Source organism: Microtus oregoni, unplaced genomic scaffold (genome assembly GCF_018167655.1).
Source record: "Microtus oregoni isolate MIOR12 unplaced genomic scaffold, Mior012 000005F_ref0000423, whole genome shotgun sequence".
Lineage (NCBI taxonomy): Eukaryota > Metazoa > Chordata > Mammalia > Rodentia > Cricetidae > Microtus > Microtus oregoni.
Window position 1 is genome coordinate 14,030,093 of NW_024543064.1, and position 18,882 is coordinate 14,048,974.

General features: G+C 50.0%; 1 protein-coding gene across 2 annotated transcripts in view; it reads right to left on the reverse strand.

The window, feature by feature from the left end:
* The window catches only part of Capzb (capping actin protein of muscle Z-line subunit beta), a 103,424-nt gene that overhangs the window by 28,195 nt on the left and 56,347 nt on the right, over positions 1–18,882 (reverse strand). For both annotated transcript variants that reach the window (XM_041652513.1, XM_041652512.1), the window contains exons 3-4: positions 6,222–6,343; positions 861–974 (exon numbers count right to left, since the gene is read on the reverse strand). In XM_041652513.1, the coding sequence (XP_041508447.1) occupies positions 861–974; positions 6,222–6,343 (236 nt within the window). The remainder of the gene's footprint in view (positions 1–860; positions 975–6,221; positions 6,344–18,882) is intronic.

Genomic DNA, 18,882 nt, shown 5'->3' on the forward strand with positions numbered 1-18,882 from the left:
AAAAAGTTGGGCATGGTGGTGTGAGCCTGTAACCCCAGAACTTGGGTGGGTGGGTGCAAGATAAGGAGGATTCTTGGGGCATGCTAGCTAGTGAGTCTTGCCAAACAGGTGTGCCCCAGGTTTAGTGAGACCCTGTTTCAATAAATAAAATGGAAAGTGTGGGGGAGGATAGCAGACACTGACCTCTGGTCTCCACACGTACACGTATCCACATTCACATGTCCATACACACATGAGCACAAAATTATTCATACATCAGACACATGCACCAAAGGACAGAAGGGAGGTGAAAAAGATTTCAGTTTGGGGAGGGGTTACTGTAACCCTCATGACACCTCAGTTCACTCTGCCCTCCAACTGAGCAGTCAGCACAGCCCCCAAGGTCCAGTCCAAAGGGAGCTATGCCTGAGAGCTATGGTATGTTCTTGTGCATCTGTGACATCAGCACTCAGGTCACAAACAGTCCAAGCTACACTGTATCTTAGCTGCATATCTGTGGTTGAACATCTGTGTTTGAGTATTAGCTCTGCCCTGGCCTTGGGTAAACTTATTCTCTCTGTGTGAGCACAATGTGCTGACGGCACCATCCAACACCTAACTCTTACTGAAACAGTGATTCATTTGAGAGAACCTGAGACAGTGGGAGTGCAAAACACCCACCCCATGTCTCACACACATAGGTGCTCTCCCGACTTACCGCCACCACTGTGAACGGTAGCAGAGTAATACAGTCACCTCTGCATCAGGTAACTCCAAGTTAGCAAGTTAGGTGACCAGGCAGCAGAGCCCACATAGTCGCTCTCGCATAGAAGATCTTCCCCATGAAAGCCCCAAGAGCTAGCGTGCAGAGGGAAACTCACAGGTCTCGGTATTGGTCGAAGGCATTGTTGGCCTCCACCTCCAGCTTTCTCAGTCGAGCAGACGGCATGGCCCCATCTTCCAAAGGAGGATCATACTTGTTACTCCACGGTGACCTGGAAGGAACGAAAGAAAGAGATGGTCCTATAAATCATTCCAAAGATGCTTGGCCTGTACACAGCGAGTCTAACCTCAGTTTGTCTGAAGTTCAGGGGCCAAGTCACCAAGAGGCTTCCTGAAGAGGCTTACAGAGCAGAGGTTCAGATGTCAGCAGACTGGCTAGTGCAGCTGGTAATGCCAGTAAACACCTTAGCTCCAAGCCCACTTGTTCCTGTGGAAAACCAGGCTACCCATTCGCTATCCTCGGGCTATTTCGAGGAACAGACAGAAAGAAAGCCAAGTCACTTGGCCACAAATATCAGTGTTTCCCTGTGTCCACCATTCAAGTGGTCAGCTGGTGCCCCTCGCCTCCCTGACTTGCTGGAGGCTCCTTGCATCTCAGACAATAAGTTTGAAGAAGACAGCTGTCAGTTACTGAAACAGGCAGGAGGGGCCTGGCTCCTTAGGGAACACAGTCAATGAACCCAACACAAAGGGCTAAGCACACACGAACACCATGAAGCAAAGAGAACCATTCCAAGACTTGCTGCATTTTAAAACCACCTTTTGCCACACCAGGAGAACATCAGGTCAGCAAGAGCAATGTGTTCTAAGAAGGTCTCCTTGCTGATTGGTTCTCAGATGAGGAAGTCACAGGGTGGGTGTTCAGAAAAGAAGAGAATTAACAAGTGAGGCTGGAGGAGGCTGCAAAGTTGGCTCAGCTGTTAGCACATGCTGCTCTTCCAGAGGACCTAGGTTTGATTCCCAGCACACACATGGCAGCCCCCAACCTTTAACTTCTGTTCCATGGGATCCAACATCTTCTGGTCTCCAAAAGTACCAGGCACGCACTTGGTACACAGACATACATGCAGGCGAAACATTCATACACACAAAATAAAATTTTTTAACTCGTGAGGGAAGAGTAAAAAGGAGGAAGAGATGTGATGAACTGGAGAAAAGTCCTTATACCCTTGAGTATGAACACACCCTGATGCTGCTACCCCCAGGACTCACACCGCCCTCCTGATGTGGCTCCCCCAGGACTCATATCGCCCTCCTTTCTCCCAGGGGTTATGCACGTTCACACCCTTTCATTTTAGGATTAATGTTAAGGGAGGAAAAGTCTGACTGTTGTCTCTTGACCCCCAACCTGGGAGAGCTGTCCATAGAGATGTCTCTCCCTGGTACCCAGCCTCCAGCAGGGAGTCACATGAAATGTGGAAGCCAGGGATCGCGGTGAGGGAATGGCTGTAGAGTTCCAGTTTTCTCAGGGATGGCCCAGAGTACAGAGAGGAGGGGTTGTTGTGTGGTCTCTTGAGGGCTCTAGGCTGCAAACGTGGCTGCCCACACAGAGCAGGGCCCCTAGAAACCTGTTCATGGTCAAGTCCCTAGGCTCAATTCCCAAATAAAACAAGAAACCTCCTTACCAAGCTCAAGCCTGCCCACCTCTACCAATGGAGTTGAAGACTGTAGACAGATGGGGGGAGGGGACATAGCCAAGAACTAACTGATGAAGGTCTGTGGGGTGCTTGCTTGCCTTTATGGCAGCCTGACAAACTCCGCAGGCTCCTTCAGGCCAGCAGGCGGGGAGAAAAGATGGAACTGGGGTGGCATTATATGCCCGCAGTCCTGGCTGTTGTGAAGCAGATGCAGGAAGATCCAGCTTGAGTCTAGCCTGAGCTACCTAACTAGGCCCTATCTCCAAAATATAACAAAACAAGGGAAAAAAGGAGAAGGAGGAAGGAAAGAAGCTCAGAAAGGCTTCTTCCCTCAGCTCTCAGAAGACAGCCGAGGGTGCTGGCAGCTGCCACTACTAGTCAGCAAGGTTTGGCTCGTCTACTGGGGGACCGTGTGCAACAACTCAGGCCTGTGACCCCAGCTCCCCTGACACAAATGTAAGCAGGGCATGTCTCCACCCCCACCCCACCTTTGCCTTCACATCTGTCTTCATAGGAGACCCAGCTCAGGACTCTTTGAAAGGCAACCTGGAGCCTGCAAGGTGACACCTGCTGACAAGTTCAATACCCAGGACCCACATGGTGAAAGGAAAGAACCAACTCCCTCCAGTTCTGATCTCGAGTGTGTGTACACACACACACACACACACACACACACACACACACAGAGAGAGAGAGAGAGAGAGAGAGAGAGAGAGAGAGAGTAAATAATGTGATTTAAAAACTTTAAAGCTAAAAAATAAATAAATAAAAAATAAAAATAAAAAAACTTTAAAGCTGGGGCTGGAGAGATGGCTCAGTGGTTAAGAGCATTGCTTGCTATTCCAAAGGTCCTGAGTTCAATTCCCAGCAACCACATGGTGGCTCACAACCATCTGTAATGGGGTCTGGTGCCTTCTTCTGGCTGAAGGCATACACACAGACAGAATATTGTATACTAAATAAATAAATATTTAAAAAAAAACTTTAAAGCTAGACAAAAAACCAAAGCAACCTGCTAGGGCACAATCATCCATCCCATTCCATGCAGACTTGGGCCTAAAGAAGCCTGGAAGTGCCTTACACATTCCTCCTGCCTCACGGGCGACGGCATTTCAAGCCATTGTTAGAGCCTGGAGCCGGGGTAATTGTAGCTGGGGGAAAATCATAACATTACCCAGAATATTGTTAGTGGAAGGGGCACTCAGAACACATTTAAGAGCTTAAATGGAGGCCATTTGAGAAAAGACAGATGGACAGGAATGCTTAGATTTCCAAAGTCAGGCCTTTCATTTCCCCAGAAGGCTTTTTGTTTCAGCTAACAGGTTTCAAGCAGCGCTGCTGGCAGCAGCTGTGTCATACGGATCTTATTTAAGCAAACGATCAAACACAGGATGGAAATGTGTGGAGAAAATCAGAGGGCCTTGAAGTTTCAGATCCAGAAGGGGAGAGGGGAAGTCAAACTCTCTCCTTACTCCTCTGCTCCGTGTGAGGCTGGAGCCCTCTGGAGTAGGAGTGGGGCCTGCAGGGTGCCCTAGAAGGGCTGAAGCCCTTGGGGGAGGGGCACAGCAGCCACCTTAAAAGGGCTTTCAGAAACAGTGCTGACTGAGACTTGGCTCCGTGACACCTCTCTCAGGAAGCCCTAACTAAGCCGTGCGTGGTAAAGGCTTTCTCTGCGGCCACCACATGGCTGTCACGACAAAAGGCTGTCCTGTACATCTGCTGGGGGACCAGCTCTCAGAACCCCACCTTCCACGTCACACCTGCATGGCACTTGCACACCCACCCAACAGGCATCTCTAACTCCTTCTCCAGGATTCTTCCTTCCCTCGACAGTGACCACACCTTCCAGCTGCCACCGGCCTGTACACGGACCTCTCTCCATTCCTTTCAGTCCCAGCCCCAGCCCGTTACTCTCCATCTAACGTCCACTGAAGCAGGAATGGGACATCACCAAAACCAGTTCTCTCATCTCTCAGTGTCAAACAAAGGACAAGCTCTCTGGCCCCAGACTTCAGCAGGTGAGAAGGTCAGCCTGGCTTTCAAGACCCCTTCCTATTCTACTGGTCTAGATTGTGCCTCTGACCTACCTGCTGCCCTCACAGACTTCTAGATGCTTAGAGCCTGGGGAGCAACCCTATTGCGAGTCCTTTTACCATTTATTATAAAATAAAACTCAGGGACAAAAGATAAAAATAAGAACCCGAGACAAACACAACGGCTAGGACGCATGCCATCTCTGTCTGCTCCCAGCTTGAAAAGGGCCTGTGCCACCTTTAGGTCCTGCCTCCTCTTCGCTGGAGGTGAAGTTTTCTCAGTTTTGGGGAACTCTCTAATCCATTCCAACCAGCTGAATGTGAACCCTACCTCTCAAACCAATGTCTGACTTCACTGACAATCAGACCACAACACTAAGTTCCCACAACACCTTCCCACAACACCCCTCAACTCCAGTACTCGAGAGCACAGCTGGGGTCAAGACGCCCCTGCTGTGGAATAACCATTTTGTACACAGTGAAGGTGTGCTGCTCTCGTTGGTTTAATAAAGAGCTAGATGGCCAATAGCTAGGTAGGAAGATGTTAGGACAGGACTTGTGGACTGGGATGAAGAAGAACAGAGTTGCCAGGAGACTTGGGGAGAAGCAAGATGAACATGCCATGCTGAAGAAAGGTAAGAAATGTGAGTTAATTTAAGTTGTAAGAGCTCGTTAGTAACAAGTCTAAGCTATTGGCTAAGCGCTTATAATTAATAATAGTCTCTATGTGGTTATCTGGGAGCTGGCTGGCAGGACAGAACATTCTGCCCACACAGCCCTGGCTACCCACTCTGCCTCTCCCTCTCTTGCCCTGTTCTCTTTAGCACTATGTTTGCAATCTTTATCACTTATGCACGTGCACATTATGATCTGTCTGGACCTCACAGGACAGACTTCAGGAACAGAGCTGTGAACAGGACCTGAAGCATAGGTGGCCCTTAAAGAGTGATGCTCCCGCGTGCTCTGCTGGATGAGTGACCACTACTACTTCTGCTCACTAGAGCAGAGATGACAAGGGGCAGGCTAAAGTCCCAGTGCTGGTTTGGAGCCCACACGGATGCTCCCAGACACCCTGCCTGTTTCTCCAACACCAGCCCTCTCCAAAGAGTGCAGTGTGGTCTCTACTAAGCCCAAGCCCAATGTGTGCAGCCCCAGGGAAATCCCAAAAAAATTATCTCAAGTGTGCCAGGCATTAAAGACACGCGCCTTTAATCCCAGCACTTGGGAGGCAGCAGAGGCACAAGGATCTCTGTGAGTTTGAGACCAGCCTGGGTGAGATCTCGGCCAGCAAGGAACACATAGTGAACCCCTCTCAAAATAATTGGTTGGTTAGTTGGTTGGTTGGTTAGTTTACTTATTAAAAACATCTAGTCCAGCATCATCTGCTTCACAAAGTCTTTCTGGAATTGACCACGGCTTCTTCTGGATTCCCCCAAGGTCCCGAACCAGCTCTGAACTGTCTGTATGGATCACAGCATAGTTCGTCAGCTACTGGATGTGTTTTCCTGGGCAGGGACCAATATCAACTTGGACTCTTACAGCAGGCCACATGGCGGATGGCAAAGGAAGGGAGAGAGGAAGGAAGGACATGCCACCCCATGGGGCAGCTGGCTTTGAAACAGTGTGGCTCTTCCAAGACACTGAGGTCCTCTGTCCAGTGCTCAAGGGGAGGCACCCACACACGCCTGTTAGTAGACTGGATGGATAGCTGAGAGGAGGAGGAAGAAGGACGAACAGAAATGGGTGAACGGTCCATGCCACAGAGGCGAGCACTGTGGTGTGAGCTCACCTATAGGAGTCTCCGTCTCTGTTGTAGTCGCATAAAAGGTAGTCCTTGCCCACCACCTTGTCTCTGGCGATTTTCAGGGGCTGGTCAACAGACGACAGGAGATCTTCACACAGACTGGGGACCTGGAGAAAAGGGGAACAGAGACAAAGTGCCGTTAAAGTAGCTCCAATTCAGGTCCCGCCACCTCCAGGTCAGGTTTTGACATCTGGCTTGTACTCCCCAGCCACAATTCTGAGTCTGTTCCTCTCCACACGTGTCCAATACCAACTGTAGCTCTCTATAAAGAAACCTGGTCGTGAGTTGTCGTGGAGCGTGACTTCCAATGTAGTTTTCTTTCCAAACCCGGGTGTGGCTTTAATTACCTGACCACCAGGGTGGTCTATGGGTATGAGGACATGTGTGCTAGGTATTGGTCTCTAGAGGACAAAATACCAGCTCAGGCCTTGAGAAGAAGGCGAACACTTCAAATACACAGGAATGCAAAGAACTCAAAGAATAACCGGGCTCTGGAGAACTCCCACAGGCTCCCCCATGCCGGGTGGAGTTTCCAGCACTTTCCAGGCCCCTGGCCAAGCATTACCATGCTGCTCACTGCCAGCTGTATCTGCTACACGGTGGATGTCCATATGCTTTCCACAGTAGAGAGCAGCCAGCTGACCTCCACAGCTTCACCTGGGTGAACAGCAGAGGGTGATGGGGAAGGCAGCTTTGTGGCACAGGTGGGCTGAAACAAACCACAGGGTACTACCAATTCCCACCATAGTCTTTGAGGGAGCAGGCTGGGACTGCCTCCGCCCAACACAAACATCGGTTTCCACCAAAATATTCCAGGAAGAGACGACAGCCCTTGCAGAAACGGATGCCTTTCTGCTTGAGTCACTTCCAGTTTCCATGTCCTGACTTTCTCGTTTCAGGGTCTGGGTTCATCGTTTATCGGGCAAGGGGCAGCTAGCATACCTATAACTCTCGGAAAAAGGGCTGCCAACAGAGGGGGCTATCAGTAGTTCGGGTCCTGTGTCCCTCCTAAAGGCCAGCACCACTAGGACAACCAGGCTCCAAAGCTGCACGCTGTTGTCCTTGGGCACATCACTGCTCAGCTTGGAAAGTGCCAGCTGCCACTAGAACATCCCTTGCTCCATGGGATGGTCCATCTCTTGCACATACATCAGCCCCTGAGAAAAAGTACATGCCTCCAACCAAAGCATGACATGCTTGTTTTCAGAACTTGGTCGGGACGTGGGGGATCTGGAGAGATGGCTCAAACACTGGCTGGTCTTCCAGAAGACCCAGGTTCAATTCCCAGTACCCACATGGCAGTTTACAACTGTCTGTAACTCCAGTTCCAAGGGATCTAACACCTTCACACCAATGAACATAAAATAAAGTTAAATAAAAGAATATATAATACTTTTAAAAATTAAAAGAAAGAAAACAGAACTTGGTCCGTGTGAACCTGTGTACCCAACCAACCTGCAAGTGGGGTTATTTTCAAAGTTAGCTTTGGTGACAACACAGAGTCTCTACCACCTCTAGATGCCCATTGGGTATTGTATATGATGTTGGGCCAGTACGGCAAAGCATGCTATTCACCTGAATGCTCATACCAGGCCATCAAGTAGGTCACCATTATCTTTTTTTACAGATTACAGATATGAGGCCCAGAGTCCTTAAGCTGCCCAAGGTTCACACCAACAGCCAGCAGTGAATACAGAAATCTAGTCAGGACTAGGTAACTCCTAAGATACTCCATTCTGTCTCTGGATAAGCACAAAGGTGCAGAGCTCCTCTCAGCCCCCACTGCTGCTCAGTTACAGCCAGAATCCTCTACCTGAGAAACCCTGGCTGTGGAAGGAAGTGTGCCACAAGCTTCCATGACGCAGCCCCGTCTGAGCTACTGGCTTTGTTTCATGGCCCAATGAAATGACCCTGGCACCCGCATGCCACCTTTCATGCTGTAGCTTGTCACCAAGGGTACAATCACGTCACTGGGCTACTGCTGGGGACTCCTTGCACAGGAAAGACATGTATGTCAGTTAATCCTGGCACCTTTTATTCCTCTTCTTCTGAACCTTATGTCCCACTAATACTGCTAATACTGTCTGCTACTGTTGTCTAGTGATGCCAGCCCTTTTTGCACCTCAATACATTGTGCTGCTTCAGATGGTGGGTGCCAGGGGATGTTTGAGAAGCCAGTCTCCTTTACCAGCCAGGCTGGCAAGATGATGGTAGCTGTCAGGGAAGAGGCTCAATTTCCAGCTGGCTACAACTGTGTCCATTTGTAGTCCTAGCTTCTGGGGGAGGAGAAGGATTTGAGCCCATGAGATCAATGTCAGCATGCCCAGGCCTGGTGGTAGAGTCCTATAATCCAAGATACTGGAAGGCTGAGGCAGGAGTCAAAGACAGCCTGGGTTGTAGAGTGAATTTCAAGCCAACCAGAACAACTTAAGACCTTGTCTCAAGGAAAAATAGACGTCTGAGAAAGCAGTTCTGTGGCAGAGTGTTCGCTCGCCTACTATGCATGAGGTCCTGAAATTAATTCTCAGGGTTTCAAATAACAAAGAAAACAACCCTGCCACCAACCAAACCTCCAAACCCAGCAATGTTAGAAAGACAGAACCAGAAGATCTTTGGCCACTGCTCCGCTAAAAAATATATAAATAAATAAAAACAATATTTAAAAAAGAAACTGTCAAAAAAGAGCAGGCAATCCATGTCAGAGACTAGCTGCTCCTGAAGAGCTGACCCTGGGGTTCTGCAAACCCACAAGACCCTAGCAAAAACTGAAGAACTTGCACTTCAACTGAGCCCCTGCAGTGGCAGCACACAATAGAACGCCATGAAGATCATGGAGGGCGCAGGAGATGCCCCAAGCACAAGCACCTGGGATGGGTCATGGCTGGCTGGCTCTCCACCTACTCATGTCCCTTAAGGATAAGTTCTCAAGTTGAGCCACATTTTCAAGTTCTATTCTATCAGTCCCTCTTCTTCTGATCAAAGACCATCTAACTTGGAGCTAGATAACAACATGGTTATCACTGGAAACAAGCACAGGCCATACAATATGTCCCAGGGTGCACTGGGGGTACCACCCACCCACCAGTCCTGCCTCTCATTCTGCCATCCTTCTACCTTCCCAGGACTGGCCACTAGCTATCCCCTCAACACGCAAGTTTTTTAAGAACTCTCCCCATTGAGGGCTGGTACATAAACCGTAAGATGATCAGTTAGGTATGAATTTCACATTTCCAGTGAAGACCATTTTAGTCTGACCCTGTCTCAGATGTTACATGGGACAGTTATTCTTACCTGTCAAAACTAACGGTCTATAACATTCCCCTCTGATGCCCCACTGCTCCAACCTCAGAGGGATTCCTGGAGTCACACACTGGTGTCAGTAGGCCCGAGTGCTCCTGAGCTGGTTGTCCTAATGCCACCAGTAGACTATTCTTCCCTGCCCCCCGCCCCCGTCAATGCTCCTGAGCTGGTTGTCCTAATGCCACCAGTAGACTATTCTTCCCTGCCCCCCCCCCCCCCGTCAATGCTCCTGGGCTAAAATACTGAGCCCACAGAGGCCAAGAGGGCACCCCAGCCAAGCACCGTGTCCCATCATCTGCAGAGGGTTCTCAATCTCTGCTTAGGTCCTGTGGAAGGGGTGTGCGGTCTTGTACCTGAGATCATGCTGCAGAACAACGGCCGTTCACCTCTGAAACCCAGTCAACTATTCCAAGCTTCTGTTCTCAGTTCTTCCCACCCATGGTGTATGTCACACTTTAGGACATCACGAATCTGTTTATGGAGATTAAATGTATGACCTGGTCCAACTAGCCAAGAGTCCACTTTGTGCTATGGGGTGGTGGCTCTGCAACCTTTAAGGTGAGGGACAGAGCCAGAAGTAATGGCTTTTGGTTGCTCTCCAAACTGTACATCTGACCCACCTGCCACCACCAGCACCAGTCTTTGTATAGAACCTACACCTAACCTATACCTAACACCCAGGCTGCTGGGAGTTCAACCTAATTTTCAGTGCCCTGGAACAGTGACACTGTGCTGCTGGGACGGGGCCTGTAGGGAAGCCTCCAAGCGCAGCAGTCTTCTTTGAACAAGAGTGTGGCCACAGCCAAGGGGCAGAAACCACTGGGTACTCTCACCTGGCTTTGGGTTTAGCCCAAGCACAACAAAGGAAGTTTATACAGGGGACAGGACAGTGGCACAATACCTGTAGTCCCAAATACTCAGGAGGCTAAGGCAGAAGGATTACTTGACTCCATGAGTTCGAGACCAGTGTAGGCAACACAGCAAAACCCTGTGCCAGATAATGGTGATAATAAGCCATAAAAGGGATGAATGTCTGCTGTCATGGGATCAAATCTGTTGGCACTGACCTCTTCAGCCCCCAGGGCAGGTCTTCATAGAGACTGTTTTAAAGAAGAGATACACAGGGCCTGAGAAACAAGCTGCCCAGAGTCACACAGTCAGTGGCCAGTATCTGAGGAAGGGCACAGTTCAGCTGGGATAAGAAATCCGCCACAGTTCTGCTCCTGCCCAAATGGCGTGTTTTCCTGCTATCTAACCCAACAGCTGATTGCATGAGAGATGACACAAATCAGAAGCTTCCGGCCACAAGCGAGCTGTGCATGCTGTCATATGGTTCTACTTTGCCTCTTCCTCTTCTCCATTAGTTATTAATGTTGAAAAAAATTGTTCAACCAGAAAAAGAAACTTGAGATGAACCCTTAAAAAAAAAAATCACAAAGGCCAGAGTGGTTCAATCCTCTGAATAATCTAATCCCCGGCGCCCTCGTCTTTCAGAAGTGAACCCTTGGACCTTGGTTTTTTAAAAAATGGCCGAGTGCACACATTCCATCGTTTGATCTGCCTGCTGGCTGAGAGCCCGCCACCGGGAGATAAGGATCGAAAGCAGACCCCGTCCATTCGGGTGCACATGCGGATGAGTGATGGTGAAATCATGGCTCGAGAGAGGCCCGGCTGGCCTCACTCCAGAGAGGGGTAGGTGCCAGAGACCCCAGCGGCCAGGAGAGGGCTCACCTGATCCTTTCCTTCAAGGCCCCACTGTGACACTTTTAAAAAAATAAAACAATGAGAGTTCCTAGTGGCACACATGTCAGCATCCGAAACACAACACATACTGGGAAACCAAACAAGTTCAAAGTCTGGTCTGCACCATCAGCCTCCTACCCCAGGAACTGGGGACTGGAACGCCACACAGAGAAATTCCTCCCACACTCAATATCAGAGTGCCTGCTGCAGGCACAGAACCAGCTGCCAAAGATACCACAACCGACAATGCAGACACCTGCAGTTCTCTGGCCAGCGTGGCCCAGCCATAGAAACAGACCAGATGCTGATGGGACATCTCAGGAACTGCCAGGGCAGAAGAACCTGATGACACTGGGTGAGGCTGGGGGTGGGGGTGTCAGGACGCTGAGGAAAAGAGGAGGTGCATTAGCACACAGCTCTGCAGCAGGAGTCCACCAGGGCGAGTGTGAGAATGGAGATGTGCACATGGCTAGAGTGGCCCCTGGAAGGCATACAGCAGACACAGGGCAGAAAAGCAAGCTGTCCCAACCCATTCATGCTGGGAGGACAGGGTGAAGAGAGGACTGAGGTTTGTGCCCACCGCCAAACAGGGCCTGCTCTCTCGGAAGGTGTGGCCCCAGTTCCTCCAGACCCACCTCTGCTCCTGTCATTGAACATTTGAACGGTGACCTGCAGGGTGGGCATTATTAACACTGTTATATGTACAAGTGTGAGAAACGCCTTCCCAACTTTAGAAACGCTTGATGCAAGTGAGCCAAGCTGGCTCTGAGACAGTTGGCAAGGCAGTGTTGCCCCCTGAGGGCACCCAGTGGAGGACTAGTGCTCTAGGGACTGAGGGCCCACAGCAACAGAGATGAGACGCCCAACACCGCCACAGCATCAGGACTCCGGGCAAGCCATGGACATAACATGAATGAGTGGATCAAGGCAGACTGAAAGCAAAGGTGTACTCAGAGTGCAGCTTAGTGTCAGGCACGGGGAGCAGGAGTGTGTGGTCCACACCCTACCTATTCTACTCAGTTCTAGGGCTGTGTCTGAAGGAGGCTCCACCGCACAAGCAATAGCGGAGCTCCAGGTCAGTTTCTGACCGGGAACATTTCATGGCTGGGGCTTAGCTGATTTTATCACCTCTGTGGTCACCCAGGACAGGGTTCTCAGAGTTCGTCAAAAGTTCACAATTCTCTAAAGCAAAATCTATGAGGTATAAACAGCCAAGGTCAGGACCTGCCTTCCACCAAGTACAAATTACATACCTGGTGGAGCAGAAGGAGCCATCATGGTCTCACCAGTTTCTCCCAACTCCATGTTCAAATCAGACCCCTCCTCTTTTCCCTTCTGGGACTGTTTTCTTGCCCAGTCCTTGCCCAACTGATCCCTGAACACTCACCTTCCCCAAGCCTGTTCTTTAAAGGCTCTGAGTGGCTAGCGCCTAATCACTACAAAACAGACAGGGTTCATGTAGCCCAGGCTGGCCTTGAATTTCCTGTGTAGCCAAGGATGACTTTAACTTCTGAGCCTCTTGCTTCTTTGTCTTGAATCCTGGGATTACAGGCATGCAGCACAGCATCCAATTCAGGAAGTACGAGGCTGAACCAGGACTTGGCATGCACTGAGCTACATCCTCAGCACACCAGCTTTCTGGAACTCACTATGTAGACCAAGATGACCTTGAACTCAAGAGACCCCTCTGCCTCTGCCTCCCAAGTGCTGGGATTAAAAGCCACTATGCCTGGCAATTTTTTAAAATAATATTTAAATAATTTTTGTCTGCACATTTGTCTGTGCATCATTACGTACAGTGCCTGTAGAGGCCAGAAGAGGGCATCAGATCCCCTGACTAGAGTTAAAGACAGGGGCAGCCACATGCATGAGTCCTGGGATGGAACCCGGGTCCTCTGAAAGAGCAACTAGAGCTCTTAACCACTGAGCCATCTTTTCAGCCCCACATAGACTCTAAAGGGAAGTATGAAGATGGCAAAAGCCCTGGCTTCTTCAACTCCAAATTCCTCCAACAACTGCCTCCCCCAGTTGCCAGCCCACATTCCTGGCCTAGTTCAAACATTCAGGAAAGTAGACTGAGCATGTTATACTCTTACCAAATATGTTTACCTGTCTCCCAAACTAGGCCTGTTTATGGGACAACCTAAGCACTCCCTGCCCAGGATGGGGCCTGCCAGTGCTGGAGAGGAAATGCTGTCTCCTGCCTGGGAGAGGTCCCAGCTCTCTCCAACTCACTTTTCTGTTTTTGTTTTCTCCTTATCAACCAAAATGTAGAATCTAAGTGAAGGGAACATCTGTCAGACCCTATTCTGGCTAGAATTTTTCAGCTACACTTCTCTGGTTTCCAAGAGCAACAGTATTTTGTATAGACACTGCACTGGAGTGGTCAGGCAGACCTCAAACAAGAAAATCCTATGAGGGCCAGGTCAAGGCCAGAGTCCCTGTGCAGAGGAGCTGTGCCTTCAGCCAGCAGAGCCTCTTCCTCCTCCTCAGTTTTCTCCCTGAGAGCTGTCTCAGCTACCTATGGCCAAGCAGTGAAGCTGCAGGAGGGCTGAGCTCTCTCCTCATTTTCCCAGAGTGGAGAAAAGCCAATAGCCCGGTCCTTGGCCCCCTCTCTAAGGGTTCTTCAAGCAACAACACAAACAGCTAAGGTTCTCAGAACACTCCTTGCCAGGTTCCAATTCCATGGCAAGCTTTAATTAAAACAAAAGAAACAAACAAACAAACAAAACCCACAAGGCCGGAGAGACGGCTCAGGTTAAGAACACTGGCTGTTCAGAGATCCTGAGTTCAATTCCCAGCAACCACATGGTGGCTCACAACCATCTGTAATGAGATTTGGTGCCCTCTTCTGGCCTACAAGCATACATGCAGGCAGAACACTGCATATATAATAAGTAAATCTTTAAACAAACAAACAACAAAACAAAGCCTTTCAACAATTCCACAAACTTAGATTTCTTCTGCACAGCAGAATAAAAACCAATGGGAGGCCAATGGGAAAGTTGACCCAAGAAAAGTGAGAACTTTGGAGACCTGCTGAGCAGCAAACATTTAAAACAATGGAATTTGAAACACAAACACAGAAGGGTAGTGCTGGCCTCAGAAGAGCCCTGCACACAGCTAGGGGTCCTTTAGTTGGGAGAAGATCTACAAAGCCTGTAGGGCTCTGGCAAGCCTCTGGAATAGAAAGAACATGGGACCTAAAGGCAGCTGTTAGATATGTTCCCAAGAAGAACACATTGCCCTTGGCACCTTCAAGCGGCCTCAGGTGATCCCTTCCAGGTAACAGAGGAGCACCTGGCCAAGGAGAAGCCAAGTTGCACTCTCCACTTGTGGGTACCCCCTAAGTCTAAGAGGGGGCACTCTCCTGTTGTTTTAAAGAGAAAGAGAGATGGCGCACCCTTTACTCCCAGCACTCAAGAGGCAAAGGCAGGTGGATCTCTGGGCATTCGAGGTCAGCCTGGTTGAGACAGCATGTTCGAGGACAGGCTCCAAAGCCACACAGAGAAACCCTGTCTCAAAAAACCAGAAGGGGGGGGGATGGAGCTGGAATTCGGGACTGTTGCACATCTCCATGCACAGGCAGGTAATATGTAATGGCACAGAAAAATGGCATTACCACTGTGCTCCAACAGAGGGACATCTGGTCATGTGACACCTGTGAGGCAGTCACAGATTCAGTACAATCTGAGAGAGCTCTCTTTAAACTAGTCACCTAACTTTACCCTCTGGGACAGGCAGCCTCCCAACAGTGCAGCGTGACTGGATGTCGGACCAGGATGATGGCTTGCACTTCTGCTCTCCTCCTGAGTCAAAATCTGGGAGTCCACAAAGTGTCAAGTCAGAAGCTGAGCTCCCTCTAGGGCAGTGGCTGTTCCATGCAGAGGTGCTCAGAAAGTACTTGTCCAACTAGAAATGCCCAAGTCCTGTGAGATCACAGACAATGGCAGTGATACTGGCCCGTCAAGAACAACTTTCTCTCCACTGACGTGTAAAGTCACTGCCCTTAACCTGCCCTGGCTTCCCCAGGACTCTCAAGGGCATTGTCCATGCTGTGGTTAACTGCATGTCTGAAGGATGAGCATGTGCTTATGTCTGCCACCGGCAAGGGACCTATAAGCCCAAACCCAGACCCAACACCAAGGCAATTCCCAGGTTTAATAGACATGCATCTGCACCCATGCAGTCTCTGCCCAGCTTGCTGAGGATCCCTGGACATGATGCACACCGCTGGACAGATATGCATCTGCTCCCATGCAGTCTCCGCTCAGTTTGCTGAAGGATCTCTAGCATGAGAAGTCAATCTCCATGGCCCCCAGAAGCCTGCACTACATCTAGAGAGCCTCCAGCATGCTGCCCTCTTCAATGCGACTGCTATCCATCTTCAGTGTCTCCTTTACCTGTTCCAAGAAGCTTCCCCTGAAGCTACCCATCAAGGTGAACCAAAGCTCGTCCCTCTGAGGTATCCAGGGTGCAGTGCTCTGGATTCAGTCTGGAATTCTGGGCTCTAGCTGCTGTCATCTTGCAATCTGAACTTGTGCTCACCCATACAAGACTCTCACAAGATCAGTTCATTTTCGTCTCCTTGTAGAAGTGGGGGAAGGTCACCAGACTCTGAGAGTCCAAGTCATTCCCTCACTCACGTCCCCCTCAGCTGCATGTAACCCCGACCTCAGAATGGGCATCCGCAAATCCCACCAGGCAGTAGTATGGGCATGCAATATGGCTCGGGCTGAAGTATGGAGAAGGGCCCACAGAGACCGGCCCAACAGAGACACAGGAGAACAGAGGGAGATGTGACCCATGTGACAATATCCAATCAGACCAGTCATGGTGAAGACTAGGTGAACAAGGCAAGTCCAGGTGCTCATAACCAGATGTGGTTTGTTTGTTTGTTTGTTCGTTTGTGTTTTGTTTTTTGAGATGGGTTTTTCTGTGTAGCTTTGGAGTCTGTCCTGTCCTGGAACTTGCTCTAAAGACCAGGCTAGCCTTGAACTCACTGAGATTTGCCTGTCTGCCTGAAACCAAAGCAGTGTGCCACCCCTGCAGGTCAGATAGATGTGTTCTTTGAAGGTGACCTAGACAAGAACTTCTTACAGACACTGGGGCTGTGGGATAATGCTCTTGTACTCTGCCAAGATTTGCCACTTGTATTAGTTTAATAAAACACTGATTGGCCAGTAGCCAAGCAGAAAGTATAGGTAGGGCAACCAGACTAAAAGAATTCTGGGAAGAGGAAAGGTTCAGTCTGCAGTCACCAGCCAGATGCAGAGAAAATAAAAAGAGAACGCCTCACTGATAAAAGGTACCAAGCCATGTGACTAAACATAGACAAGTATTATGGGTATATTTAAGTTGTAAGAGATAGTTACTAATAAGCCTGAGCTAATAGGCCAAGCAGTTCATAACTAATATAAGCCTCTGTGTGTTTTGTTGGGACTGAATGGCTACGAGACCAGGCAGGAAAGAAACTTCCATCTCTATGCTGGTCAAAGGTGTATCCTGGAGAGCTGACTCTGGCTGTGGAGAGGTGGACCCAAGAGCAAGGGCGACTAGAGGTTCTCCAAAGACACAAGTGACCAAGGGAGGAGTGTAACCAAAAATGTCCTCTGAATTGCTCTAGGGAGGTGTGACTGTACTCACACCCTACAGGCTGGCTGGGTGGGGGTCTGTGAATGACAATGGGGCAAGAGAAACAGTCTCCCTGGCCCCCAGCAGCCTGCACCACGTCCAGAGAGGCTCCAGCATGCCGGCCTCTCTCCTGGACTCATGGCCAAGGTTCTCTCTGTCACAAGCCCTGCAGCCTTAGGGAAGTACTGGAGGTGACCCTTGTCACCAAAGGCTGAGCATGGCTCCACCACTGCTGGAGGAAGAAAGGACAGCAGAGGGTATGATTGAGAAGAGTTCATTCATGTCCTGATCAGCCAGTCAGCAAAAAACTGACCACTTCTGAAGGGGCCACACTTCGCACCAAGCAAGCTGAATGGGGAAGGGAAAGGCAACTGACTGACTGTTCTGTGGGCTGTGTTTTTCATTCAATCTCATGTCACAGAATCCCATGAAACAAGTACACTGTCACCTACCTCCTTGCTCTTCGTTATGCCAGTCAGAATGGTCTGCACCTTGCAATGCATGAAGCCCCATGGGAACTTTGCAGAGTCCCCTGAGAACAAGGGGCATTCCAAACCCTTCTCTGCAGCTGAGGAAACCGATCCTAGGGCTGAGACAGGTTCTTTAGACTCCCCAGGATGTCTAGGGTGCACCAGGACCCAGTTAACTCAGACCAACCTACTGCCTGCCAGGGCTGATGTCCTGTGAGTCCCACAACTCAGTTCCAGGAGTTATCTGCATGTCCCTTCCCTTTACACCTCTGACCACACAGCTTGGAAAACATGTACAGCTCTCTCAACCCAAATCTGAGGGGTGAGGGGCTCACTGTTTACATGTTATGTCCACCTACGGTTGACACCTGGCCAGGAATTATGTGACACACTCAAGAGTCAGGCCACTACCTCCTACAGGGTCTCGGGAGCCAGAGGCTGGTTCCTTGGGAACTAGGGACATAAAGCTATCGCATACAATTACCAGCAAGTGCCCTAAGCCATCCGCAGGTGGGAAGGTCAGAGACTGCTGCAGGAAGGCAGGTGAAGGGGCTCACTGTTAGAGCATCGCCTGCCATACAGCCCTCTTCACATAGGGGTGGAGTGTGTGTGACTGACTTGTATGAGGGACAATCATTTCCAGCTTGGGGCAAATCTTCTGGGAATGCCGTGTTAGCTTCCGGTCAACAGTAATTAAGTATCCCCATACATTTCAGAGAGGGTGGCAGAGGTAAAGGACAATTCGGTCTCCTCTGTTTGGTTCAGCATCTGTTCCTTAGAGGAGACTGCTGTCAGGTCCCCCCAACTCCAGGCCTCCATCTGATACTGTCCCACCATCTGTAACTTCAATTTTGCTCTTAGTTTAAAGGTTTCAATTACATAAAAGGTAATAGGCCCACCAGGAGCTGGCAGTCTGGCGGGTGACGAGATCCGCTCACACCTCTTCTGCGGCACACCAAGCATTCAGAATCATTTGCAGAGACCAATTTCACAGAGGCCTAGGGCCGTATGGCCCCAGCCCTTCAGGAGGCCTCTCCCAGGCAGGCTCTGTGCACATTGTGACTGACAGGGTCTCTAATGAGCCTTAATTGCCAGCTCACCAGGCCTACAGACACATGCAGCAAGTGGGCAGCCACAAGCCACCCAGTTACTAAGCAGTGTCTGGCCAGATGAGGGCCTTGACCCTAGAGGAGGGTGGGCCCCAAAGTCCCAAAACACTTTAGCCAAAAGCAGCGCAAAGCCTTGAGGTGTCTGGAGCCCACTCCAGCCCCAGCTGGTGTGGCCGCTTGGTGCTGGCTTCTGGGTCACATGGAGGGGGGCTCCATTCCCATTAGCATTTCGTCTTTAATGATGGAGGCCGGACACCCTTGTGGTGTGCAGGGTAAAGGCCATACCCTAGGGACACTGAGCAGCACTCCTACTGGCATTAGCTCTTGTGACGGAATCTGCATTCATCATCTGTCATCTGCTGGTGACCTACAGTGACAAGGATAAAGCCA